This window comes from Plectrocnemia conspersa, unplaced genomic scaffold (assembly GCF_051122295.1).
Source record: "Plectrocnemia conspersa isolate PC_06_02 unplaced genomic scaffold, ASM5112229v1 ptg000007l, whole genome shotgun sequence".
Taxonomy (NCBI): domain Eukaryota; kingdom Metazoa; phylum Arthropoda; class Insecta; order Trichoptera; family Polycentropodidae; genus Plectrocnemia; species Plectrocnemia conspersa.
In genome coordinates, this window is record NW_028277171.1 from 6,253,945 (window position 1) to 6,280,729 (window position 26,785).

The 26,785-nt window shown below is 32.2% G+C and overlaps 4 protein-coding genes across 4 annotated transcripts in view; 2 read left to right on the forward strand and 2 right to left on the reverse strand.

The window, feature by feature from the left end:
• Positions 1-1,173: 1,173 nt before the first annotated feature.
• Positions 1,174-2,870, forward strand: LOC148233738 (NAD-dependent protein deacylase Sirt4-like). The gene is made up of 4 exons (XM_088188525.1): positions 1,174-1,418; positions 1,483-1,673; positions 1,732-1,959; positions 2,019-2,870. Exons 1-4 carry the CDS (start codon positions 1,229-1,231, stop codon positions 2,349-2,351), a joined length of 942 nt encoding a protein of 313 aa, XP_088044651.1. The 5' UTR covers positions 1,174-1,228; the 3' UTR covers positions 2,352-2,870.
• Pp4-19C (protein phosphatase 19C) lies at positions 2,867-8,560 on the reverse strand. Its single transcript, XM_088188526.1, has 7 exons — positions 8,368-8,560; positions 6,307-6,487; positions 6,080-6,232; positions 5,891-6,009; positions 4,657-4,838; positions 3,588-3,777; positions 2,867-3,523 (listed from the first exon to the last, which is right to left on the reverse strand). The coding sequence occupies exons 2-7, from the start codon at positions 6,454-6,456 to the stop codon at positions 3,394-3,396; spliced, it is 924 nt and encodes a 307-aa protein (XP_088044652.1). The 5' UTR covers positions 6,457-6,487; positions 8,368-8,560; the 3' UTR covers positions 2,867-3,393.
• Positions 8,561-11,321: 2,761 nt separating this feature from the next.
• Positions 11,322-26,785, forward strand: part of Flo2 (flotillin-2) — a 211,947-nt gene continuing 196,483 nt past the window's right edge. Inside the window, exon 1 of the mRNA XM_088188760.1 lies at positions 11,322-11,492. Coding sequence (XP_088044886.1) covers positions 11,444-11,492 — 49 coding nt within the window. The 5' untranslated portion in view covers positions 11,322-11,443. The remainder of the gene's footprint in view (positions 11,493-26,785) is intronic.
• Positions 20,078-23,138, reverse strand: LOC148233741 (glucose dehydrogenase [FAD, quinone]-like). Its single transcript, XM_088188759.1, has 4 exons — positions 22,787-23,138; positions 22,592-22,724; positions 22,405-22,524; positions 20,078-21,513 (listed from the first exon to the last, which is right to left on the reverse strand). The coding sequence occupies exons 1-4, from the start codon at positions 23,136-23,138 to the stop codon at positions 20,289-20,291; spliced, it is 1,830 nt and encodes a 609-aa protein (XP_088044885.1). The 3' UTR covers positions 20,078-20,288.

Consider the following 26,785-nt stretch of genomic DNA (forward strand, 5'->3'; position numbering starts at 1 on the left):
CGAATCGTATTCTAACGCACCTAAAAGAAAGGCGCTGGGATATAAGAACGGATAATAATCAAATATCCTGTGGCGGTGTTCTGACAGTTCCCAGTGCTGCCACACCACCGCTCAACTTATGAAACAGATGGTTTTTAACAACTGGAACTGAGGACGCGAATAACTGTCGGATCGCAAAGTGAAAGGCGTTCCTTATAACAAAGCTGAACATCTTGGAAGATTTATCACAGACGTCGTGTATGTGCAAAGAGAACCTCGACTTGCTCTCAAAAGTGATTCCAAGATCTTTAGTGAAAGTTTCTCTAGTCAAAATGTTCCCACCGAGATTTTAGGAATAAACTGACGTGCGAAAAAGATCGGGCAAGAATGGCATTTTCCAACATTAAAGGGCAGACGGTTAACGGAAGCCCATCTCCATAGTCTAAATCACTCTGTAGAACAAGGAATCCGCAATAGATCGAATGCATTTCTATAATTTTAAATTATCTACATACAGAAGAAAACTTGAAGTTGTAACTGCCTTATTTATGGCATTAATAAATAACATAAAGAGCATAGAGAGCCCAGGTTGGACCCTTGAGGAACCCCCGAGTGGTGAAATATTCTTTCGACAATTGGCTGCCATAGGTTACAAACTGTCAGCAATCGCTCAAATAACTCGAGAATAACCGAGTAAAATCATTCGAGCAACCGAGTTTCAACAATTTTTTAATAATAATCCACGTCAAACCTTACCGAAGGTTTTCTTTAAATCTGTATATACGACGTCTACCTGAATTCTCACATTGAAAGATTTTGTCACCGTTTTAGTGAAAGACAGAAGGTTAGTAACAGTGGAACGGGTGGCAATAAGACACAGATTGAGCCGCTGCAGTAGTATTTTATTGAAAGCTTACAATTTAGTTACATGTTTAACGATATGAGTGATCGGCGGACGTTTTCTTCGTTTCTTACTTATTGAATTTTTCAATTTTTTAAAAATAAAATATGCGTAGCCTTATTTTGCCGTATAGTGTAGAAATTTAGGATTTTTTTAATGTATTGCAATTTTACTTGAAACGATTTGAAACTGCAAGCATTACGGGTGCAAAAATATTTTTTTACTGATATTTATCTTTAAATTTTAAAAGTAAATTGTTATATAATTTACGTAATTTAGAAACAAAATATTTTTTACTCTGGTAACATTGTAGTACAAAATGTCAAATTGACAGCTCGTGCGTCAATTATGTCACTGATTAAATTTAATTCGAGACTTATAAAATATGCCTTCAAAAATTACAGAAAACTATCTGATATATCATATGTTCCCAAATATACCCCTGTCAGTGGTGAAGATTGCCAAACTTTGACGAGATACATTTTAGATCATGAAAAAATTGTAGTAATAACAGGAGCTGGTGTTTCAACCGAATCGGGTATTTATATTTATATAAAGATGGCCCGAATATGATAAAATAGTAATACAACGATAGCTTTCAGGAATTCCTGACTACCGCTCGAAAGACGTTGGATTATACGCTAGAACTAACCATAAGCCTGTACAATACAACGAGTTTTTGAAATCGAGCCAAATTAGGCAGAGATATTGGGCTAGAAATTTTATCGGCTGGACAAGATTTTCTGAGTGCAAACCAAATATTGTTCACAAATCACTAGCTCATTTAGAAGAGGTATGTAATATGTTATAAATTAACTTACCGTGAATAAATGATTTGATTTTAATTCGAGGTTGGTAAAATCTCATGCATCATAACCCAAAACGTCGATCGTCTTCATAGTAAAGCTGGTTCAAAAAACGTTATAGAACTTCACGGGACGTCTTATAGAGTGATTTGTCTGAATTGTGACAATCTGATACCAAGACATATCTTTCAAGAAACTTTGGTCGATTTAAATCCTGGTATTAGATTTGAAACGAAAATGATTCGTCCCGATGGCGACGTTGAAATATCAGAGGTATTTATTTATTGAATAAAATATTTTATAAATTATATTTATATTTATTTTTATGTTAGGATCAAATTCAGCACTTTATTGTTCCTGCTTGTGATAAATGTCAAGGAATATTAAAGCCGGATATAATATTCTTTGGTGACAATGTTCCTAAGAATAGGGTGAAACAAGTTCAAGATGAAGTTTCTAAGTCCGATTCGTTATTAGTGCTCGGTTCTAGCTTATCTACGTTTTCGGGTTATCGAATTATTTTACAAGCTAAAGATGAAAATAAACAAATAGCTATAGTGAATATCGGACAGACGAGAGCCGATGAAGATACCGATATTAAAATATCAACTAAATGTGGTGATATTTTATCAAGAGTAATGAAATTATTGAAACTATACAACTAACGTTTGTAAATAAGCATATTAGATCATTCTCCCTTAAAAGGCCGTACCGAGATTTGGAAACCATTATTAAAAATGTAAAAGTGCTTTCTGGTATATCGATTAAATTTAGATAATTATTATTTTTGTAGAATGTTTTAAAATCATTATCTTTACCATAAATTAATCGTGAACAGTTATTCCTTGATAACGTATTATTTTTTATAAAAAGCATAAAAAGGGCAATATATTATAATAAGCATTAAAAAATTAATTTTGTGTAAGTTTCTTTTATATAAAAATATATAATTATTTTTAACGAATTGACAAAATAAATACATGTGTACTGTAATTTTTTGCAAGTCTTCAAATAATTATATGTATATATGCCGGTACATTAAAATAACACTGAAAGTTGAGGTTACGATTTCATAATTGTTAAAAAAAAATACAATAACAGTCAATTAGAAAGACGTACATGGGTAACCATTGCTTATATTATATTTGTACATAATTGTTAAGTCAAATAAAAGGATGAATGTGGTCCTCGCTTTTATTTCAAAACTCAGTTTCAATAACTTAATCATATAAATTGCTACTAAACTAAAATCGAAGAACAAATTTTGAATCATAAATAAGTTTACACGATAAATAAAAAGAATCATACAATTTGTTCTTGGTAGTACTTTAACAAATACCAGTGTTGATTAAAATTATTTATGATTGGACGAAGGACGTTAAAGAAACATATGTATGCGTCACGATTATCACGAGTCAACTTTTTTATATTATATATAGAATGATATCTCATTCTGCGTTCAAAAAATTTATAAAACCTCACTCACATCGTTGTTTTAGATGCTTTGGATTCAAGCAACGAGAATAATATTGCCGGACGATTTCAAAGCACTTTTGTATACGTCTATTTTGATGAAAAATATACCAAAGCGTAAAAAGAAATGTAAACGATACGTATCAACACAATCTCACAAGTATTCATAATCACCGTGTATAAAAATACTAAACGGCTGCACTTTTATTAGCTTAACACGTTATTTCGGTAATATTATAAAAAGTAGTCGGCTTGAGGCTTCTTCGATGGAATGTTTCTGGATTCTTGAGGAGCGGCTTCGAATATGGTGAAATTCCTCGAAAGGTTTTCGTTCAATTCCAATATAGCCGCAACGTTTCCGCATCTGAAAAGATGAATATTATTTTATAAATGTTAAATTCATACGTTAACAAAGATGCAATATTTACCTATAGCAGTAGTTGGGAGCGGACCACACAGTTAACACAGTCTCGTCGAAGTGCCATTTATAGCCTTCCATTACCAACTGATGGGCGCGGCAAATCATATCTATATCATTCGCTTGGTTAAACTGAGCCACAACGTCTGAACCGAAAAGAAAACCAGCACCTCTAGGAGAAACTCCCCAACCCATCGTATCTGCAATTTTAAAGTTGTATTACGTACAGATAAATATTTTTAAGACATTATCGGCACTGTTAAGATGCATAATTATTTTTTCTTCATGAAACCTTATATTTTTTATACTAATTTTCAGCAAAATTATTTTGTTGAAATATTAAAAAACAGTTTTAATTACTATGATTACAATATACTATGATACATTGTATATTTTAAGATCTACAACTAAGTTTTAATAGATTTTATAACTACAAAAAGACTTGTATTAATCATTTCTCATACTGTAGTAATATGGTCTACTGTAGCTAATTTTTTAATAAATAATATTTTTGTTATAATCGTTTTTATCACTTTATAGTTAATTGTGTCACAGTATCATTTCCATAATTTTTTTTCTATCTCGTTTCCTAATTGTTCAAATTTTATATCTCGCTGTCAGACATAACATAATAATTGATATTATGTATTTCCATTATAAATTTATTTTTGATTTGTTTTGCATACATTGAAAAATATTAATGGATCTCAAGGACTTGCTTTAAAAGTTATAGCAATTTTGTATTGTCAAAGACTTTTGCACAGTACTATACATAGTATGTACCACGCATCACAACATACTATAACAAAACTTTACATGCTAAAAAACAGCAATTTAAAATAAATGTATACAAATACACATCATAGAGAAATTAATTTTTTATAATTTAAGGCAATAAAGCTCAGCTTTTGAATGAATTTAATATATACTATAACGTCACATTCTACTATAATCAATCACAAAAATGTAGTTAAAATGATTTTTCAATTTTTTGTCAAAGCGTATGTTGAAGAAACATGAAAATTAATTTCATCTATGTGGCAAAAAAGTGCACAATTGTTATAAAATAAGTAACGAACCTTCAGGATCGCTCCATAGCAAATCGCACATGGGTCCATCATGCGGCACTTCTTGTTTTCTGTCAATTGTCCTAATTTGATCAAGTGTGTGAATGGAGGGGCTGAGGCCACCGTGCACGCAAAATATTTTACCGTCAATTATCGCCGAAAGCGATAAATAATCAAATATTTCAGTACAGTATCTGTAAAAATATGTCAGTGTATTACATATGTGGAATATCTTGCCGAGATTTATTTAATAATGTAAGATAGCACTCTTCGGCGGTCGCATTAACTGGTTGTCCGAGCAGCGTTAATAGGCAAGTCAATATTATCTACATTTATGAAACTGAATAAATGATAAAGTAAGCATATTCATTTGAATCGATACCCGTTTATATTCAAAATTCATTGCAAGTCTTACATGTATATATATATATTTATCCCTCGATTTACATAGTTGAAGAAACATATTTTTAAAAAATACTTCAAATTAAATATATTCATAGGTTAATGATTTACTCCCATTTCTTGCACTTGACCTAAGGCTGGAACCTCTCCCACTGGCCATGCAGCATGTAATGAGTTACTTTTTGGAGTGCATGCGTGTCGCTAAAGATTTTGCTCATTTACTTTATGATTTAAAGAAATGTTAAAAAATACACATGAATACTATTTGATCGTTTTATTACAAATTTTGTGCTAAGCGTCGATTTACACTATATTTTCAGGAATGTATCTACTGCGTAAATCGTGGGATAAGCGTAGTTTGTCTCAGGAACGAAACACTACAACGATAGTAATTTTTTACAGAACATTCTGCAGAGAATTTCTAGGTAAATGCAAACAAAAACCACCCTTACAGACTTATATAAAGATAAAGTGACTCCGTTGGGCCAGATATTTATTCAATGTGTACTACTCGAAGCCTGCAAAGTGGTTAACTTTTAATGAGCCTGAGGTTTTTTCTTCCCCAGAATGTAATTATATACATATTTGAATATTAGATCATTCCACAAGTTATGAACACGTGCATTTATAATGCGTTGTGCAAATAAGAAAATGTCAAGTATATATATATATATATATAATTTTATATTGCAATGTCACGAGCATCTATATCACCTACAAGTGTTGGCAGTTTAAAGTAAGTGAAGAATAGGTTAGGATATTACTGGGAACAAAACATGGACATTCAGGTGCATAAGCTAGTGCATATTTTATTTAATATAATTAAACAAAGCCTATCACTGACCTCCAAACGGTGATGGAACTGTATTTTCGTAAGCATTCATCGTAAAAACCGTAAACTTGGGTGATTTGCCTCGATTCGTGGTTGCCGCGAATCAATGTGATGCGATCAGGATATCGAACCTAAATAAATAATCAATATTTAAAACTACATAAACAATGTGAATCGTTTAATTTCAAATAATTATATCACCTTTAATGCTAAGAGTAATAAAAATGTTTCTACGGAGTAAAATCCTCGGTCTACAAAATCTCCCATGAAGAGATAGTTAGTCTCGGGAACGTCGCCGCCTACTTTGAATAATTCTTTAAGGTCATAAAATTGACCGTGGATGTCGCCGCATACCTGTAAAAGTCAGTTTCAGATTAAGCTCGGGTAAAATGAGTAATATGGTGATGCTATCGAATGTTATAGTTTACTGTGACGGGCGAATCCACACGCTGCACGTTGCTCTCCTCGACTAATATCTCCCTCGCTTTCGTGCATAGCGCTTTCACTTCGGCTTCTTTTATAATCTCGCACCTCTTCAACTGTTCAATCTGGCGGTCCAAATCGCTGTTACTAGACATTTTTCCACTGCGCTGATACAGCTAGAGATATCTGTTAACATAAAATAAATTATCAATAGTTGTGAAAGCGCGTGCTGGATTTGTGTACATCAGTTTAAACATGACATATATGACAGCAGTAGTTTTCCCATTGGGTACAAAATGACAAACTTGTGTATTAAAAAATGTTGACAAACATTTCTCAAGTTTTTACTTGAAATAGGTATAAAACTAAAGGAGAGCGTAATTTAATTTATTTTATCCTAATATTGCTATGTATTTTTTTTATTGTTATATTTTTATTAAACTCTTCTAGACCTTTTCTGTTATGTTCAATAAGTAATACTCTGATTTCTGCAAATAATAGATTATAAAACATAATATGAATAAAGATAGTGGTTATGAAATGTATAGTAGCGATAAAGAGTTTTACGTTTATATTGGAATGTATTTGTTAGAGATTACTGATTATTGTTAAAATATTGGGCATTGTGGTTAATTTAAAACTTGAAGAAATTATTCATCAGCAGTGAATAATTGTTCTCATATTTTTAAAAAATATAATTAGTTAAATACATATTAAATGAAAATTAGGCAGTGAAATTCAGGAGACAACCGATAATATGTAACTTCCTGTGTGTTGTTCAGCTCTTTACATCCAAAAGTCAAATGAGATTTAAGTTAGTATTTTTTTTGTATATTCACCACTTGGATGCATTAATACATAAAGTAGTAAATCTACCTTTACTTTGGATTTTGGGTTGAGTTTCAATTTTAATCACTAAGTGATCCTAAAAACTTGTTGGAAAACATGAAATAATGCATCGAAAAAAGGTGTGAAATTGTCGTCTCAAGATTGAACGGAGTATATTTGTTTACAAAATATAGTTGTTCACAGTTCGTCGCATATTCTAACTTGAATTTACCAACTTTGGTGTAATTTTTGTGCACATTTTAGACGTAAGTACATAAAAAATAAGTATATTTATACTTATTCTTATAATCGTTTCTTTTTAAATTTTAGTTTTAGTCCAAAATGTTTGTAGCAGATTGCGAGTGACTAGGAAATATTGATAAGGGAATCAGAGAATGATAGTGATTTTTCAGAATTACTTGACGATGATATTGATTCGGAAAACGACGATGTCGTTTTATTGAGAATTTGAATTTGATATAAATATAATATATAAAATCCAGCACCCGCCCCTCCAAGGTTTCTATACAGCAATACAGCTGGTGTAAATTTGCAGTTTGATGATGATACAGAGGCAACAATTTTACACAATATTGAATATTTTTGGAATACGGAAATCCTGGACTTGATTATGACCGAGACTAACCGATATACAGTTCAGTGCCCGAGTTATAGAATTTTGCAAAGAAGATTACGAAAACATGTAATGCAAGGTATTATCAGTAAGCCCATACGCGAATTTTATTCAAACACTGATAATTCAACATACAATGCCAAAACTCATCCAAATCTAATCTAAATAAAAAGTTTTCTTCTGCAATTACACATGAGAGAGATGTGACAATGGCTATATTTGGTAACTTACATTTTATACAGGAATAAAAAATTGTACAATAATCAAATTTTGTGCAAAAAGATATCATTTAGAAAAGAGGAAAAAGAATATCTTTTTCAGAGATAAACCATTCTACGTTTGTAAAAAGATGAGACGTTGCAATATAAGTCATCTTATTCGTTTCATTTCTGTGTTACTTAGAACAAATTTTAGGTTTTCATTAGTCATCAAATATAAAGTATGAATCATAGGAGCTTCATAGCTTCGATCATAACCTGCAATAACAAATAAAATGTTGTAACAACGATAGCAAATATCGGTTCGGGACGTTAATATAAGCCGATGGAACATTATTTTGTGCAACAAAATGCGTCGAGCGTTTTTTGTAATGTAGAATACGAACCGATAGGGTAAGTGTAAAAGGGGCGATCGGGGATGGCGACGGTCGGACTTTTTCACTTCTGCAGTCGCGTGAACTTCATGGCGATCTAGTTTGGACCGATAGGTTCGAACCGAAGGCGGCACGACAGCGAAAAGCAGGCCCGAACAAGCGAGACGACCGCGAAGGGACGACGCTGCCCGCCGCTCTCGGTCGTAACGTCTCGCGTCGCGGCCATCGCCGAAACCGTTGTACAAATATTAAACTTTAATTCATATTACAATACAATAATTCAATGTAATTAATAATATTGAAATTGTACAATAAATCAAATTGTTAATCACTTTTGAGGTGGTTTGTATTTTTTTATTCGTTCATTATGGCCAAAACTTATTTGCGAGTCTTGTGAGTCTTGGCCGCAGTGGCGTAGCTATGGCGGGCCGCCCCGGCATATTCGCGATGGGATCGTCTAGTGTGGTTCTTAACCCTGAATGCACTAAAACATATATAAATCCACGAATAACAAGAGCTTAATAATAACCAATTTATTATTTTAAGAAATGCTGACTTTATGACCCTGAAAAAAATGTATGGGGGGGGGGCTGCAATTTTAAGGATCGCCCTGGGTGGCCCATACCCTAGCTACGCCACTGCTTGGCCGCAGCAAAAATTATCTTTTAAGGCTGATTTACACATTCGAGGCTGAAAGTCACTGGATGCCAGCGACTAGTACCGTGTAAACGCTTAACGCCAGTCACTGGAGAAGCCAGTGCGGCACTGGCATGCCAGCAGCTGGCAGCGCCAGCAGAACAAATATTTTTGTTTTGCTGGCACGCCAGCTTCCCCTTCCACCCCACTACGCGAGTGTTGTTACGTACTACCGTACTGGCGCAAGGTGAGTAGCGCTTTTTCGCAACAATAATTCTTTCAATTGCTGACACTGTGTAAACGGTAAGGCACCAGTGGACTGGAATGCCAGTGACCCGCCAGCAACTGACAGCGTGTAAATCAGCCTTTACTCATTTCAATCTTTTGCTTACCCATGCCAGTCATTCACATCCATAAATTAGCGAGGATTCCATCCAGCTATCTATGCTTTGATCTTCCTATACTCCGCTCTCCATCTGGCTGCGTCAATGTCAGCCGTTTAATTGGGGCCGCGTCGTCCATGCAAGAAAAATGTCAAACCCATTTAAAACGTTTGAATTTAATTATATATTTTGTTTTCTGTGTCTTGACCTTCAATCCCATTTCTAATACATACTGGTTGCAGGTCAGTAACTGCTTTCATATCGGCTTGCTTGCACCGGGCTATGATGTTATTATCGTCTGTATACGCAAGAATTTAAACTGACCTGGTATAAATGGTCCCATATAGGTATATTTTCGAGTCCCGAACCACCTTTTCGAGAGCGATGTTGAAGAGCGAACAAGAAAGTGCGTCTCCCTGTCTCAGTCCATTGTTAGTATTGAATACTTCCGAGATATAATTTTGTTTTCGGAATCTGCACTATACCTAGTTTATCGTGAGTTTCGTGAGCCTGGTGAGGTTACCCGGGATGGAAAATTCTGCTATTTTCTCGCAAAGCTTTTCTATATTTACCGTGCTACAAGCCATCAAATCCACAAAGATGAGATGTTTTTATGTTGTACTCGTATATCACTCGTTGAGCGTTCCCTTTAGCGAAGCTACATTGGTAATTCTCTATTACGAAATTGGAATATAGGATATTCCTCTTATACACTATTTTTGAGAGTATTTTTTATCCCAAATTTAAAAAGGGGATCTCTGTGTAGCTTAAATATTTAATGAGATCACCTTTTATGTGGATTGGATTGGATCGTTTAATATATTCCTGCTATCATTTCGGCAACAGGTTACTTGTATCTAATAGCTTTTCCTCGATATAGTTATGTGATTGGTAGAATAGTCTACTCTCATTTATGTTATTTAATATTTCTAATTGTTCGAACTGTTCTTTTTCAAAAATCTTCTTTTTACTTTTATGAACTAGCTTTTTTCTCTTCTTTTTGCGCGATATTCTTCTCATAGCATTATCGAACAGTTTCTTTGTTGCATATTTTGATATACTTGCTTTTTATTCATGGTTACTTATTAGCACTCTTGATCATATCATTCTGATATTTTTTGTGGTTCAAATGTCCCAAATTGATTTTCTGCTGCTTTGTGCATAGCACCTCTGAGTTTTATCCGAGTGGAATTGATATCTAAAGTCACTGATAGAATTGATATCTAAATCTGATACATACTTGTTTCTTTTTTGTCTAAGATTTTTAGGTTTTTTGTATTATATTTATGACATTTTCAATTGTTCGCTTTTTGGGTGCTTGAGACTGAGAAATTTATTATCACTGATACATTGATTAATATGAAAGAGTCCCAGAAAATAGCCGTGCTTCAAAAAATATTAGAAAAAATGTCACATAAGATAAATATATTTTTTTGTACTTTGTGCTTTTTCATACTTTGAATAAAATTTTAATTTTAATTAAAAATATTATTTTAAGCAAATTGAAAAAAAATGATGTCTAATTACATAAAAAGAAATGGTAATTTTTTAATCAAATACATATTTTTACCATCATAATACCTAAGCAATTGTACATATTGACAAAAATATGTTAATTCGTATGTGTGTATACATATTCTTATTTAGGGCCTAGTTTTTATCTTATGTGAGATTATGAATACAAAATTATTTTCAATTGTTTGTAAATCATATTTAATGTTGTAATTGTTAATATAAAATTATTATTATTTTTTGTTTCATATATTTTTTAATAAATTATTTATTTTTGTTAGATCTTTTTTATTCATGTAAAAAAATTGGAATAAGTCTTCAGGAACGCATTTTCTCCGTAAAGCGAGAGATAAAAGAGTATTTGTGTGCTGTATATTTTTCGGCATCGCCACCCTGATATTTCGGAAGTGTCGGCGCGGCGGCCTAAACAGCGTCGAATCCGGGTATGCCTCGCGCTCGCTGACAGCCGAGGTACGAGCGGTGTCGGTGTTTGATATCTGTTCGCCGGTTTTAGCCGCTTGAATTCGCTGCTTCTTCGAGTGCTACCGTTACTCACCATGGGCAACGTTCACACCGTCGGCCCCAACGAGGCTCTCGTCGTTTCAGGTTTGTGTGATTGTGACGCCATGCGTCAGTCGCAGGAGGAGACGCCCGGATCGAATTACTAATTGACTTTGTAATTCGGCCGGGCGCCGTTCGCCGCTCGCTCGACTCATTGTATCGTTATTCCGCCTCTGACCTTATTTTGCTTTTGTTTCAGGTACGCCCCTATATATATATAACATGCTACAGCATCGTCTCATCTCATCTGCCAACGATGAGGTTTGTAAATCAGTGTCGTTTGTGTGGCATGTTTATTTCTTATTTTTTGTTTTTCTTTTCTTTTTGTATCTATAGCCAATAAACTTACCATTGATTTAATTTACCATATCATTTTTATTGCACCCCTTAATACACGCATATTCCAAAAAAAATCTATTACAAACTGGAATCAACGTAATTATCATAGTAAATAAAGCAATTTAATTCTTTACTTTCATAGGGAAACCAAAAACATTTCGAAACCTTTATTCCCTCAACAATTGTTAATAATGAATATATCTTACATTTCATACCACAAAAAATGTAAGACTGACGCCTGAAAAAATTGTCATTTTTTGGTATTTATCGTGTTGCTTTTTGTCTTAGCACCCATAAATTATTCTGAATTGACAAACCAATTTAGTGTTTCTATAGAAATCTTTCTAAAATTCTGTCCTCGTATTTTTACAATAATTTTAATTTTTGAATTGTAACAAGATGGCCGGTCACACCAGCTAATGAGCTTAATCGATATATTTTACAGTGTATATTTTTTAGGAAAGTTTTATAAAAAAATGATTGAAACAACTCAAAAAAGTGTTAATTATAAATACTGCTGAGTGAACGATTAATTTCGATGCATTTCATTCAGGTCGGTCAAAAGCTACTTTTCCATTCGAAAATTATATAACTTTTTGTAATTTTTGTTATATATTTTATTTATTGCATGATATTATTTTTACTTATACATGAAAAATAATAAAATGTAAATGAGCCCCAAAAATGGGGGGGGGGGGGAGGAATGTTAGCTAGTAAGTGGTCGTTTTTTTTTAATATTTCCATTTCATTAACCCTTTGGATGTGTTAATCAAAAATAATATTTAATTGTTATTTTTTGAAAAATGCAGATTTTACCTTGATACTGTATTTAAATATTCTGATTTTTTAATTAATATTTATTTAAAATGATATTTTATGTTTATTCACAAAAAAGTATTTTCTTGAAAAGCATTTTTTACTGATTTTTGCCTAAAGAGATAAAAAATCAATTGGGCGACTTTAGTCGGTTTCCGCGTTCAAAGGATTAAGATTGATTCATTAAATGATATGCATTATTCTGTTGAATTCAAGTGAGAGTAAATGCCGCCTCGGCCCCACCCCAAATGACAAATGACCTTGCTTAAAATCCACGTCAAAAGCAATAAAATCGTACCGTCGCCGTAACAGTGGACACTCGGTTATCTAGCGTTAATATTAAGACTTTCATTACAATATTACGACTTACAATGAGTAAAAATCGAATGACGCATATCTAAACCGAATAGACGCTCGTTATCGAGCGTTCCCACTGGGACGGCGCCGATACGATTTTATTGCTTTTGACGTGAATTTTTGACTTCTGAGAAGTGAGTTTTTGCACTGTCCTATTGACCAAAATTAGATTTTAATACACTTTGCTCTTATAGTAGAAGTCCGTAGTAAATTGGTAAGAATAGTTTAATTATTTTTTTTTATAACGTAGTGTAATATCCAAGTGCAGATAAACTATAAAGCAATATGCGAGATGTGACGTCTGTCTGTACTTCCTCTTCCGCGTATTTCTCCCTGAAAGATGAGTTGGCTCAGATTATATTTTAACTTGACCTAATAAAAGCTCTAAAACTATTTAGTTTTAGGACTTTCATTATGTAAGGTTTTGGGTTGAACAGCAAAAGGACGTTTCGCAACTGTCAAATTGAGTTTCATAGACATTTTAGAGTGGCATATATTTTCATTAGCGCCTATTAGTTAAATTATATTTTCGCTAGTAGAAATGTATTTGGACTTTACTAGTAAAAATAAAGCTTTGCTAAAAAATTCATTGTATGTAAATAAAGTTATAATCATATGATTTTACTTGACTCGACAAAATTATTCGATTTTCAGGAAAAGTGTTTCAAAATTTACATAATAATAAAACATCCACATCTTGACCTGGATAAATAATAGGCGCAAGCGTCTCTTTGCATAGTTATTTTTATATACATATATTAAAAAGTTATACTAGTTATGAGATGATTTCGTTCCATTTTTTAAATATATTTTTTATACAGAATATATGTTGCAAGATTCCAAAATATTAAGGGCGAACTCAACAAGGATTATTTTTTTTAAATATACAATAAAATCTCTAATCTCGAAGAATAACAGTTCATATAAAAATATCTCATAAGCGGTAGTACTCGAGTAATACGGCAAACCATGAATGCCGTCACTATAGCGGAATTCGTAGAGTTAAAAATAAAAGGCAAAAATTCGATTTCCGATACTCACATTCTGGTGATTAGACTTGATAAGCTTAGATTGCCCTTAATATTTTAGAACATCTATAATATTTCTAGTCGATTATCTCAAAACTTGCATTTAGCAAGTTCGCTCTTAATATTCTGAACACTAAAACAGTATTCAGAATATTAAGAACGAAACAGAATTAATGCCATAAATGCGTGCCGGTCTTGAGGAAAAACTGAGTTGTTTTTATATTTTATCCGTAAGATAATGCGCATCTAAAAATTGTCTTGGAACGGGAAAGCGCTATCTATGTAGCAATAATCCTTAAAAACTATAAATTATCCATTTCTTAACCCACGTAACTAAATGCTTTGAAAAATTCGCATTAGAATAACCCGTGTTAGTTGGTGCGGCACCCATATTTAAACACTTTTCAGATCGCCAAAAAATGTCGATATATCTTTCAAGTCTCACTGGTATTGCATTAACAGTGTGGTCATTTAGCTCTTGATCTGGCACGAAGTTTGATAAACAACTTTTTGCGAATTCGTTTGGTAGATATTACATATTCGCTAGTACAAAATTGTGCCGAATATTTGGTTGATTCACTCGATTGGAATTTGTGCATGAAGGCGTTAAAACATGCCTAATGAACAATTAATGGATGTTTCAAAACCTAGAGATTTTTTTTTGTTAAGCAATAGTGTAAAAACGGCACTTCCCGGGAATATTGTAGAACTATTTTTATCGAATAAGAAGAGTATCTATATATACATATAGTATATTTGACCTGCACATACATACATATATTTTTTCTACAAGCTTTTAAATTTGTAATTATACTCATATTGAGACACAGTTTATTTAAATCGAATAAGTTTTCGTAGCACATTTCTTACTTTTTATAGAACATGATATTAAAATTATAATCATTATTAATAATTTAAAATAATGACTATTTTTATACTTATCTACTGTTCAGGGACGTAGATAGGCGAATATTTCTACAATTTGTTGATATGATTTTCAATTACTAAATAGAAACTATAGCCGTCATTCTGCGATTATGAGATATCCTATTAGTTATTGTTTATATAATATTATATTGTATTATTCTGCGATTATGAGATATTTATTAGTTATGTTTAGATTATATGTTTCATATAATATCAGATATAGCCAAACCCAAGAATTGTTTTCCTTGTCTTTGTTGAAAACATTAAATTTTGATACACAAGTTGTTGGACATAACATTATTTGTATATCACAAATGGCAACTTTTTCATATAAAACTCCCATAAATTAATGTTTTTAAGTTGTGACAGTCTTCTTCCAAGCTTACGTTATTATATATGTACATTTTTTTTAATTTTTGTTTATTACATAATTAAATAATACATTTTTATAAACATATATATTTACATTTCATTGGTTGCTGGTTAATTACCATTATCACAATTTACGATTGATTAGCTAAATTAAGAGGAATTACAAAAATAAGAATAATAAAAGAACATAAAATACGTTAAGTTTAGGTCAAAGTACAAAAACACCTTTAACAAAAAAAAAAAAATTATAAATTATAAATATATATTTTTAATATAAAACTCGTGGACCTGGTGCTGTTAAATTAATAGATAAAATTTATGCGTCAGAGCAAGATGTGCTTTGGCATTTTGTGTTTATATTTAAATTTGAGTTTGTTTTTGTCGTAATCACCGATTCTTGAGATTAACGGGTTAGTATGATTTCGCGGTATTTTTTTATAATAATTATTAGTATGGTAGTGAACATGTTCTTTAATAGTTGGAATTAAATATTTATTATGAAGTTTTTTGAGGTTAGTATAAAAAGGTGTATTATAAATTATTTTTATAGCTTTATTTTGAACAACTTGTAGTTTAGAAAAGTTAGTATTACACGTATTACTCCACACTGGGCACGCGTAAGTCATTGCCGGTCTGATTAATTGCTTATATAATAGAATTTTATTTTTAGTAGTTAGCGCACTTTTTCGATTAAAAATTGGTATTAACGCCGCAATGGCTGAGAGCCCTTTAGATTTAAGTTCGGTTATATGTTTATTAAATTTAAGCTTGGAGTCCAGGTGAATTCCGAGGTATTTAACGCTCGCCTTCCATTCTATACACTTTTCCTGCTCGCTTATAATAGTCGGGGGCAAAGGTTGTCTTCGAGTTGTATATATATATATATGTACATGTTCTTCGCTATATGGACCGCCATCGACTAAATCGTAATACATTTTTGTATCATCTATTAAAATCAATTAATGTTTGCGGCTCGCGTCCACTTAATTGTATTTAGGCTCGTATTTTTCTGGTCAGAATTTTAATACGGTTGTGGTCATAATTTATATTAAAATATAAGCGACCAGAATAAATATTAGATAGTCAAAAATTTATATTAATTAGTCGGAATTCATATTAAATGGTTACAATTTAAATTGGACTGGTCAGAATTTATATTAAATGGTAACAATTATTTTGACAGATGGTCAGAAGATGTTTATTCAGTCAGTATTTTATTTATTACAATTCATTGGTCAATATTTATAAAGAATAGCCAGTATTTATAGTAAATTATCTGTATTTTCAACATAATAATACATGGTCATTATCAAGGTGTTTTAGAGCCAACTTGTTTGATTGGGTTCGCAACATTGTCAAATATCAACACATCAATCCAAGCGTGCTCTCTCGTTATTCCCGCTTCGTTCGTCGCTCTGAATACCTTCATGTCCTACATACAATTAAATAGATTCGTTGCACGGGGTGTTCAATTTATGACCAACGCTTGCACATAACCTATCCAACAGGGTTGGTGCGAGCGAGATATTTTAAGATATTTTTAAAATTAATAATTTATTCCCCATTTATGTTTATAAATGTTATAATATTTTTTAGTTCACATGATCGTCCTATATTTTAATTCTGATCATATTGTTATTAAGATCGTATGCTATTTTTATTCTAACCATCTGATATTTATCATGACCCTGAAAATTATATTTATGTGCTAATAAAATTCTGATCGAGATTTAATTTGTATTCTGACCCAACATTGATTTAAATTCTGACCATTTTTTTTGCCATCGTATTATAGTAAAAGATAACGCCACTGCCAGTCAACATTTTTCGCTTTTAATTTGTATCCGCTAGTCAATTTAAAAAAAATGTTTGTCAAATTTTTATGTTATTGACGGGTATATTTGATTCCAGGCGAAAGTTGTGAAAACGCTATGTTCGCGCTTATATACTTTTTGGACTTAAGGGAAAGGTATTCGCTATTTCCTACTCTCTACCGGTTGGCCAATGCGATGCATTGGGTCAGAACTAGAACATAGTATTGCTTGTTCCTTTCCTTGTAATAATTCAACGGTCATAATTCAAACAGCTGGATATTTGGCAACACTGTCATTGGACACTTTTAATTCGGGTACCAGAAAAAATAATCTAAGTACAGACTTTGCCAGCACTTGAATGGATAGTGCATTTCTTTGTATTAGATAATACATTTGAAAAGCATTTATTTGCAAGTAGGCCTAATCCGCATAAAATATCTGATCAACACGTAAGCTTGTATGACACCGACATGAATAATCAACTTGTTCATAGTAAGTCGTAAATACTGATAGTAACGATTTTTATTACGCTCTTAGGAAGTAAGTTTAGGTCCCGACAATGTTTTTAAAAACAAGAAAATATATATTGTTTTATGTATTCATTCAAATATACTAATAGATAGATGAAAACAACTAACTTTTTGGGACCAGTGTCAGTAGATTTTTACATATACTTATATATAATATTGAAGAGCTTGACAGGTTTTATGATATTACTAGATTAAATACAAATTATATAGACAAAATCTTTATAAAATGCGATTTTCTAACAATAAAATATGTGCGTGAAAAGACGTTCTTGATTTCTAATTCCTCATATATGATTATACATATAATACATACCTATTTTTAAACGAAGTTTATTAATATTAGATCTAGACTGCTTTAATTTTAGTCTGATGTAAACAACTCAGTCATGAGTGAAATTATTGCTTATTTTATCTGGCAAGATCGTCCTTGAATAATTAAATAAATTCTTAAGTATTAATAATAAAAAAATCCCCAATTGAGTTTAATTGCTTCTTATTACAAATTATCCTATTCTTTATTCAACGTCATAATCACACTATATTTCAATGTCGTTACATTTCATGGCTTGTCTCAATATAATGATGATAATGACCATCGCGCATTATGTGAAACAGTAATGATTCTATACATCAAGGGCTCCCAATCTTTTCGAGGTTGGGAGCTACTTTTTATCTTAATTTTAATGGCGATCGATTTCTAACAAGAATCTTATTAGAATTTTTGTTGTTGCTTTTTTAGTTTTTCCGAGCTAAAAATATCCATTTATAAAAGCAAACTATCATTAAATATCTGCAATTACAAAATAATTTTAATGTATTTGTAATTTGTTATAAATTCGGGAAAGGAAAAAGAAATAAAAAAACCTTTTTATTAACTCCAATATATTTTATAAATATATAGCTAATGAGATATTTGACACAGTAAATCATTAGCAATCTTCAAATAATTCGGCTTTAAATATGAATATATTTATGGATTCAGTACTTTCCATGAAAGAAGATTTCAGTGGTGTCAACGTAACGTCATTTTGCAATTCAATCAACTATTATTCAAAATTCCTCAGATCATTGAAAAAATCATTGCTTTGAATATTATTTTTATTCATGTGATGATAAGAAACTGAAATTTTTATTAAGCTCATGAAAATCAGTAACCCTTTTGTTAAATTGCTTATATGTTACTTGTAGTAAATTGATGTACTCATCGTAAATATAAGAATTTAATTCACCAATCTCATTTTTCTCACCAGTCTTTTCTTCGTAGTTTTGATATCCATAGTAAATTTAAAAAAAATACTATCCTTTCTCTCAATTAAAATCGTTATCATTTCAGGCAATAACATTTAATTTTTAAACTGCTAATAATATTTATTTTAATTATTACATATAAACAATATCAGAAAATAAATCAGGGTAATAATAGAACAGACGGTGATAAAGATCTTATACCAGTCGTTGGAATTTCATTTTGGATGACAACGAGAGTGATTGTTGATTGCTTTATACTTGTTGCGTTTTTTCTGAATTAATTGTTCTTCTAAATGTTATACATTTTTCGGTACTCTTCCGTTTTATGTCAGCCACTTGTGAAGAGTACCAATTTTTCCTTTGTATAATAAATAAATATGGAAATAAAAAAGTCTCGTTTGTTTAAAAGTAAAATAAAAATAATATATTGACTAACATCCTTTTTATTTATCGCAATAAAAGGTAATATAAGTACAGTATTTACGAAAATATCTCAGGTAAAAATGTAAATATATTATATGTATGTATGTGTATAAATATAAAAGTTATTGAGTTTTGCTTCCTTGCCTAAGCTGAGATATGCAAATGTAAAATATGTGAGCACTTAATATATTTCCATTATTTATTGCAAAAAATTGTATGAGCTAGTAATTTATATTAATTTTTTTCCGTAACAACTTCTTGACATAATTTTTGTTGATTTTGTACATCCAATTTTGTATTTTCTAATCCCCGAGTACACGCTCCTATACCGTGTTGTCGGGGATTCTACAGTTTATCACTGGAACACGTACTGTGGATTAGCAATGTCGAAGAAAGTGTGCTGTAATAAAACCGATGTTTAAAGTTTTTAAGAAGTCGAATCTAGCAAAATAAATTTAGCCTACGACTGGTATATTATTTTTTTCATCCATGGTTGTAAATTTAAATAAATCATTTTTCAAAAGATTTTGCTTTGGGATTATATTTTCGGAATCCTTGCTATACATTAATAAAATGCCTAAGAATTTACATAATTTATACAGTGTATACATTTTTGCTCTGTTATAAGCTATAACCAAAATTCTCACATACAGCTTAGTAAATATTATATTAGTTCTACAATATTAAGGCATTGTAAGAAACTATTAGTAAATGTTTGCTAATTTATTGAATTTGATCTAAAAACATTACTATGTAGGAAATAAACTATTTATAATGAATATAAATAGTTTATTGAATTGCGAGGTTTTTGATTATTATACGATATATAAACTACATATCCAGCTTAAATGATTTAATTTACAGATTAGCAATGGAATTTTATTTACTTAAGCAATTTTATATTTTATCTTTACCGTGATTCATCACATTATTATGTTATCTAGATTTAGATTATCCGTAATCATGCTATCTAAATATAATAATGTATCACATCAATGTTTGCTTTATTATATCTGATATTTTTTCTGCTATCATGATAGTTGGAGCATTCGTATGAGCTCCTAAAGCTATCGGAATGACACTTGCATCCACTACACGCAATCCTTTTACGCCGTAAACTCTACACTCTGCATCTACTACTGCATCTGGATCAGAACGAGGACCCATTTTGCACGTCCCCATATGGTGATGAATGGTCGTTCCTAAATTTTTAACAGCACACTTCCAATAATCGTCAGATCCGAAGGCATGAGTTTTGCAATTGGGATGCGATTTGGAATATAAAGTAGTATTGAATTTTTCAAATGCTCTTGCATTTCCCACTTTGATGGCATACTTGATACCTGCCACCATGGTTTCTAAATCATCATCATTGGAAAAGTAATTCAAATATATTTTCGGATGAGCGTATGGGTTTTTACTATTGAGTTCTAACCATCCTTTGGATTTCGGACGCAACAGCATAGGAAATATGGTCCAGCCCTGTTTTCCTACGACATCTCTGTAGGCATCGTTAAAGAATTGATCCGAAATTTTCATTCCCCGACGCACGGCGCCACTGACGTCAGATGTAATTGCCCCGGCGCCCAATATTAATTCTACGTCTGCCTCTTCTGCGTTATTTGCTTTTATATAGGCCAGACCCTCTATTCCGCCCGCTATAGTCAAAGGACCTTTCCCATTAGCGAACCATCCGATTGCATTATTTATGCTAAGTATATCGAACTCGTCCAAAGCCACACCGCTGCCGTTAATCAAAAACGTGAGACCCACGAATATGGGATGGTCGTACATGGTCCTTCCTACGTTTAGATCCTGTACTAATTTTATACTGAATTTTTCCAAATGTTCCCTGGGACCAATGCCAGATAGCATCAAAAGCTGAGGCGATCCAAAAGCTCCCGCCGACAAAATGATTTCCTTTTTCGCTCTAACGATATAACTCAATCTGTTGCGCGTGTATTCGACAGACTGAGCTATTTTCGTTTCTCGACTAATGTTTATTTTTGTAACCCTACTATGTGGAAAAACGCGGAGGTTTGTTCTGTTTTTAAATGGTCGTAAAAATGCTCTAGCCGCGCTGTGTCTCCTTCCGCGTTTAGTGTTTGCTTGCAAATATCCAAAACCTCTTTGATGTCCATCGTTGTAGTCCTCCGCTACACCGTCTCCTAACTCCCTGCCAGCTTGGAGGAAAGCATCCACTAAAGGCGTTCTGGAAAAATGTACAAATATTAGGGGTATCGAAAGAAAGGACGTTTTTATAATGAATAACTTCAGTTGTGACTTATTTATCGTTCGGGTCGCATGAATTTCTTTCGGTAGTGTTTGGATTAACATCTGGAGAGTGCGTTACGAACATAACAACAAAAAAACACTACAAGTTTAAATGAAAGATTTCGTTCCGAGTAAGGTGTTTTTACGCACTTGTATGCTGTATGAATTTCACAGAAAAAAATCGGCAATCACACGAACCAAATGCATTTGTGCCGTCTATAGTTATAGTTCAGTTTTACTGGATCGTCAATAATTTAAAAATGGTTCAAAAGATTTAATTCTGAAAATTTTTGTTTGGAACACAAGTCTAGAAGTGGAACACTAAAAATCCGCATGATGATGCCCGCATATCTGCAGAAATTGTAGACAATACAGAGATGTCGATTCAGGTGTTAACAGACAAGACAGGATATTCATGGTCTAGTATTTAAAAAAGCTTAAAAATATTGAAAAGACGTGGAAACAAGGCGTGTGGGCTTCACACGTACTAAGCGACGAGAACAAGGCGACGCGCCTGCCTCATACGGCGAGAATCACACAAAATAATGCTCTCGGATGGAAAAATGTTGCTCACCCTCCATATTATTCCAATATAGAACCATCAGATTATTGTTTATTTAAATCTTTACAGCATAATTTAGACGGTAAAAAATTTAATAATGTTAGTGAAATAAAATTTTTTGTATCTGTCGATGTAGATTATTTTGTAGAATAATATTGTAAAATAAATTTGTTATTGGAAAAATACTTTTCATTAAAAAAAACCGTCCTTTTTTGGGTAACTCTAATATAATTTTTTCACAGTGTATTTTCTAAGCGCCGTACTTACCTATACGCAACGTCCTCGATGTTCATGAGTCCTTTCCTTCCGTGGTTAGGAGAAGTCCTCAGATCTTTCAGATTAGCATTCTCTGACTTGATGAAATATGGCAAGACTTCATCATATGACCTAATATATATATACACTAGTATTAGCATTCAATTTATATTATTAAACGATTAGAATTAGGACTCACCATCCTGAATTTCCAGCAGCTGCTATGTTATTCCAATCTGTTATACTTCCACGCGTATACATCATGTAATTAATGACACTAGACCCTCCAATAGCTCTCCCTTTGGGACAGGCACACCTCTTGTCCTCCATCGCTAATTAGATAGACGTAAACGTTATTCATATACCATACATATATAATAATTAATATAATTACCTTCGCAAAACCCATATTGTTTCTCGGCTCTATAACCCCAATTATATTTTCCGTGTTGGAGGTAAGCTGCAGATAAAGGTATATCAGAGAGGAGAGACTCTTCGCCGCCAGCTTCTAAAAGTAGCACAGTCCACTCTTTCACTTCGCTTAACCTACTCGCCAAGACGCTACCTGCTGAACCAGCGCCAATTATGATAAAATCGTACTCTTCTTGTATGGGTATTCCGTCCGAGCCTTTAATGGATTGATAAATGTTCGCTGTTTTTCGAAAAACTGATAAAATAGGCGATACTGTGCAATGCGGTATAATACATAATAACCAAACAAGTTTAAAAAATATGAATGAAACCATGTCCTGAAAATTAATAAAATTACATTAGAACACGTTTGTCCAACAGTAAATCTCGGACGTACTAGTTTTTACATTTTTATATTATTATTAATATAGTACAGCATATTCTAGGCCAGCGATCGGCTAACTCAATAAAAAAGGCATGGGAGGTTCTTTCAAGGTTTAATTCACTAGCGGAATCTCTTGACCATTTCAAATATCTTAAACATTGAAACTTTTAAATCGATATTAACTAAAGAAAACTGTTGTTTTACTAAAATGTCAAGAGTCAATTCAATTTTCCCCTTTTGTGCGAAATTTATCTAATTATCTCTATGTTATATATGTAACAGCTTTGGCTATAAATAATATTATGATGAAAAAACACTTTGTAATTGCCGAAATTCCGTAAATTACTCATATTTCCGAGATAATATTGTGCAGTTGTGGACTTCCTCAATAGCTGGTTTCGAATTTTTCATCTCTTTTAAATAAATACAAATAATGTTTAATTTTTTAGTCTGTTTAAAGTTATCTATTATGGTAGTACTTTTTAGCATACCGAGTTCTAGTATTTACGGCATCAGGTATAATAAAAATTGAACTTTAAACTTAACAAAGGTTTGAAACACTCAATACCTTTACGAATATAATCAAATATTTAAATTACTGGTTCTAACTATTCGATATTCGAATAGTTGAAAAAAACAAATATTCGGAAACTCCGGAATATTACCGTTCAATTAAATAACATGCCGCTAAATACAGTAAAGCAGTAGTGTTATCTTAAATATTTTTAGAATATATTGTGCCATTCATATATTTACAACCTAAAAAAAATTATAACGCTTATCGCAAATATAAAACGTTTGATTAACGAACTCACATTCACTAAATGAAAATGTAATATTAAAAAAAAAAACAGATTGCATTAAAAAATACAATTTAATCAGTCCATTTGGTTGATGTAATTACTTTTTTATAAGTATAAAAGATAGTTACTTTATGGTTTCTAACCCTAAGGGGTGTGACTTCGCAGTCAGAAAGACGCCGGAAACTGATATTAATGTATTGTATAATATTACATATATTGGAACAAACTATGGTGGGCGAGTATTGTTTTTCTCCAAGCGCTGGTGGAGAAGCTGGCGGAGGGATGATGTCTAGTGGATGGTCCTCTGTGGTCTCGTAGTCGATGTATGTCTCGTAGTCTGGCGATGTTCCTCCCTTTGTAGCACGTTCCTGTCTCGCCGTCTGCCATTCGTCCATTGGATACCGTCCTTAAGTACCATAGATATAGAAAACTAGCGAATCATAACCATGCAGCGACCATTCAGCCAATTGATGCACTCGTTTATTTGACTAATGAAATATGTCCACGCCTCTAGAAAGTGACATTTGGTTGATAAACATCCTTCAGAGGTCGAATGGTGCAACAGGAATATTGCTACATTACGGTGGTTTTTGTCGTCCGGTGATGTATTGTTTCCGTACCCGTTACGCAACAAAGAAATATCTTTTCTCTGCATCGGAGGGTAATTATGACGTGTTATTTATTTGTTACCCTTTTTTTCCCTTGGACATAACGAGAGCTATTGTGGTGATCCGTTCAGCTACAGTCTTTTGTCACATACATCCTTACAATTACCTTGGTTACGGTGATTTAGTGCGCGAGTTTCAAGAAGAACCCTCACATTACAATAAATTATATTGTGACTATCAAATAGTATCTATTTGGAATTTCGTTAATTACATTTACACCCCATCAACGCTCAAGAGTTTAATAATACCTCGTAATTTGTTTTAAATATAATAGCAATATTTGAAAAATTATCCAAAAATAGTTTTTTAATTACGCTTATTTGATCAAAATTATCTAATCTCTGTTAAGTAAATATTTTATTCATAGTGTAATTTTTGTAAAAAATGTTTATTTAGCCGTGCAGCACGAATTTTATGTACTTTATTTTTGAACTGTATATTTTAAGCAATGGAGAAGTATTTGGCAGTAATAACGCAACGAATAATTTGATAAAAGCAGACTATCGGTAGCTCGCGTATTGACCGTTGGCGACCACTGTCATAGATTACGTAATAAATGCGGATATTTTTTACTGTAGTAATTCTCCTTGATTACACTCGTTTATTACTGAGTGGTGCTGGACGAAAATGTGCCTTATGTATTACTGATTCCTATAATTTTGGCACAGTTGCCAACAGTTAGAAATTAAACTTTCAGATGTAAAAAATGTTACCTTGATTTTTTTATTCAGCTAACACATGATGGATATTTGTATGATAAACATAGATCACAAAAGGTCGAATTAAAACCTTAGTAACTGTTTTTTTTATGTATATATTTACTTCTATAATAAAATGTTTTCCGCATATTTTATCAGGTTACTAGCTTTTATTATCCCAGTTCTAAGTTTAATTATTTTCATCTGATAAAACATACCTCTTGGAGATTTAAAGGTGAATACAAGGTAGGCATTTAACTCTCAAATCAAGTCCTAACATTAAGCAGTTTGAATTGGGAATTATAGTCTAAAAGTTAAATTGCTAGAAATCACTTTCAAATGTACCAGTCAATTCATTGCCAAATGTTCAAATACGTTCCACTGCACAATTTTGGTTGGTACAAATTTTTCAGCAGCATAATAGGCATGGCGTAGCTAGGGTATGTGCCGCCCAGGATGATCCTTAAAATTGCCGCCCGCCCCCCATACATTTTTTTTCAGGGTCATTAAATCAGCATTTCTTAAAATAATAAATTGGTTATTATTAAGATCTTGTTATTCGTGAATTTATATATGTTTTAGTGCATAGACGATCCCATCGCGAATATGCCGCCCCCAAGCAAGTGCCTCCTGGGGCGGCCCGCCCCCTCCGCCCCACCAGGGTTAGTTTAAGCTATGATAATTTACTTGGATTTTAATGAACGCACTACTAAAAAATATTATTAAAAACAAAATAACAAAGTCGTGTATTCGGAGAGTTTATGACTGAATCTACTGTACTATATTGTTATATATTATATTCTTTGCTTTGTGAGATCATCGCCCTTTGTACGAGTTTTGATCCAGCATGACTATTTTTAGACTGATTACCCCTTTTCTAACTTCTAATTAGCCTAATTATATAAATATGGGAATCTTCTTTGTTCGTCAGAATTCCGACAAATAACTTTAAACCATACGATCAGTCGTCTGACCGATAAATACCGATTTTCATTGAGTACCCGAGAATATATAACAATATAATTAAAATAATTACAATATTTAATTTATTCAATATTTTTCTCTACGTGGTCAACTTAAAAAAAACACTTACTCTATTATTCCATTACATTAACCATTCTACCCATTTTACTGAATAAATTAGTACTCTTTTTAAGTGTATTTTAAATCAATATTATTATAACAATTACAATACATTATATAAATTTATGATTTTTTTCTTCGCCCCCCAAAATTGTTTTTGTATTTTTCCGCAATATTAATCTATACATGTATATGTACTACGTAGTCCTTGGATTAGTGCCAACAATTTGTTTGAATACCAAATATGTACTGTGTACATACACATGTATATAATATGTAAAACATGCAAAAATGTTGCCGTGCGACAAGAATATATTTAATTATATATTTCAGTACATTTAAATT

What these genes read in the sequence shown, in the direction of transcription:
- LOC148233738 (XM_088188525.1), top strand. Translation starts at nt 1,229, where the DNA reads ATGTCACTGATTAAATTTAATTCGAGACTTATAAAATATGCCTTCAAA. An exon ending in TGGTGTTTCAACCGAATCGG is followed by an intron (nt 1,419 to 1,482) that starts GTATTTATATTT and finishes GATAGCTTTCAG; the next exon opens with GAATTCCTGACTACCGCTCG. An exon ending in CACTAGCTCATTTAGAAGAG is followed by an intron (nt 1,674 to 1,731) that starts GTATGTAATATG and finishes TTTTAATTCGAG; the next exon opens with GTTGGTAAAATCTCATGCAT.
- Pp4-19C (XM_088188526.1), bottom strand. Translation starts at nt 6,456, where the DNA reads ATGTCTAGTAACAGCGATTTGGACCGCCAGATTGAACAGTTGAAGAGG. An exon ending in GTGTGGATTCGCCCGTCACA is followed by an intron (nt 6,233 to 6,306) that starts GTAAACTATAAC and finishes TGACTTTTACAG; the next exon opens with GTATGCGGCGACATCCACGG. An exon ending in TATTACTCTTAGCATTAAAG is followed by an intron (nt 6,010 to 6,079) that starts GTGATATAATTA and finishes TTATTTATTTAG; the next exon opens with GTTCGATATCCTGATCGCAT.
- LOC148233741 (XM_088188759.1), bottom strand. Translation starts at nt 23,138, where the DNA reads ATGGTTTCATTCATATTTTTTAAACTTGTTTGGTTATTATGTATTATA. An exon ending in GCTGCTGGAAATTCAGGATG is followed by an intron (nt 22,525 to 22,591) that starts GTGAGTCCTAAT and finishes TATATATATTAG; the next exon opens with GTCATATGATGAAGTCTTGC. An exon ending in ATCGAGGACGTTGCGTATAG is followed by an intron (nt 21,514 to 22,404) that starts GTAAGTACGGCG and finishes ACATTTTTCCAG; the next exon opens with AACGCCTTTAGTGGATGCTT.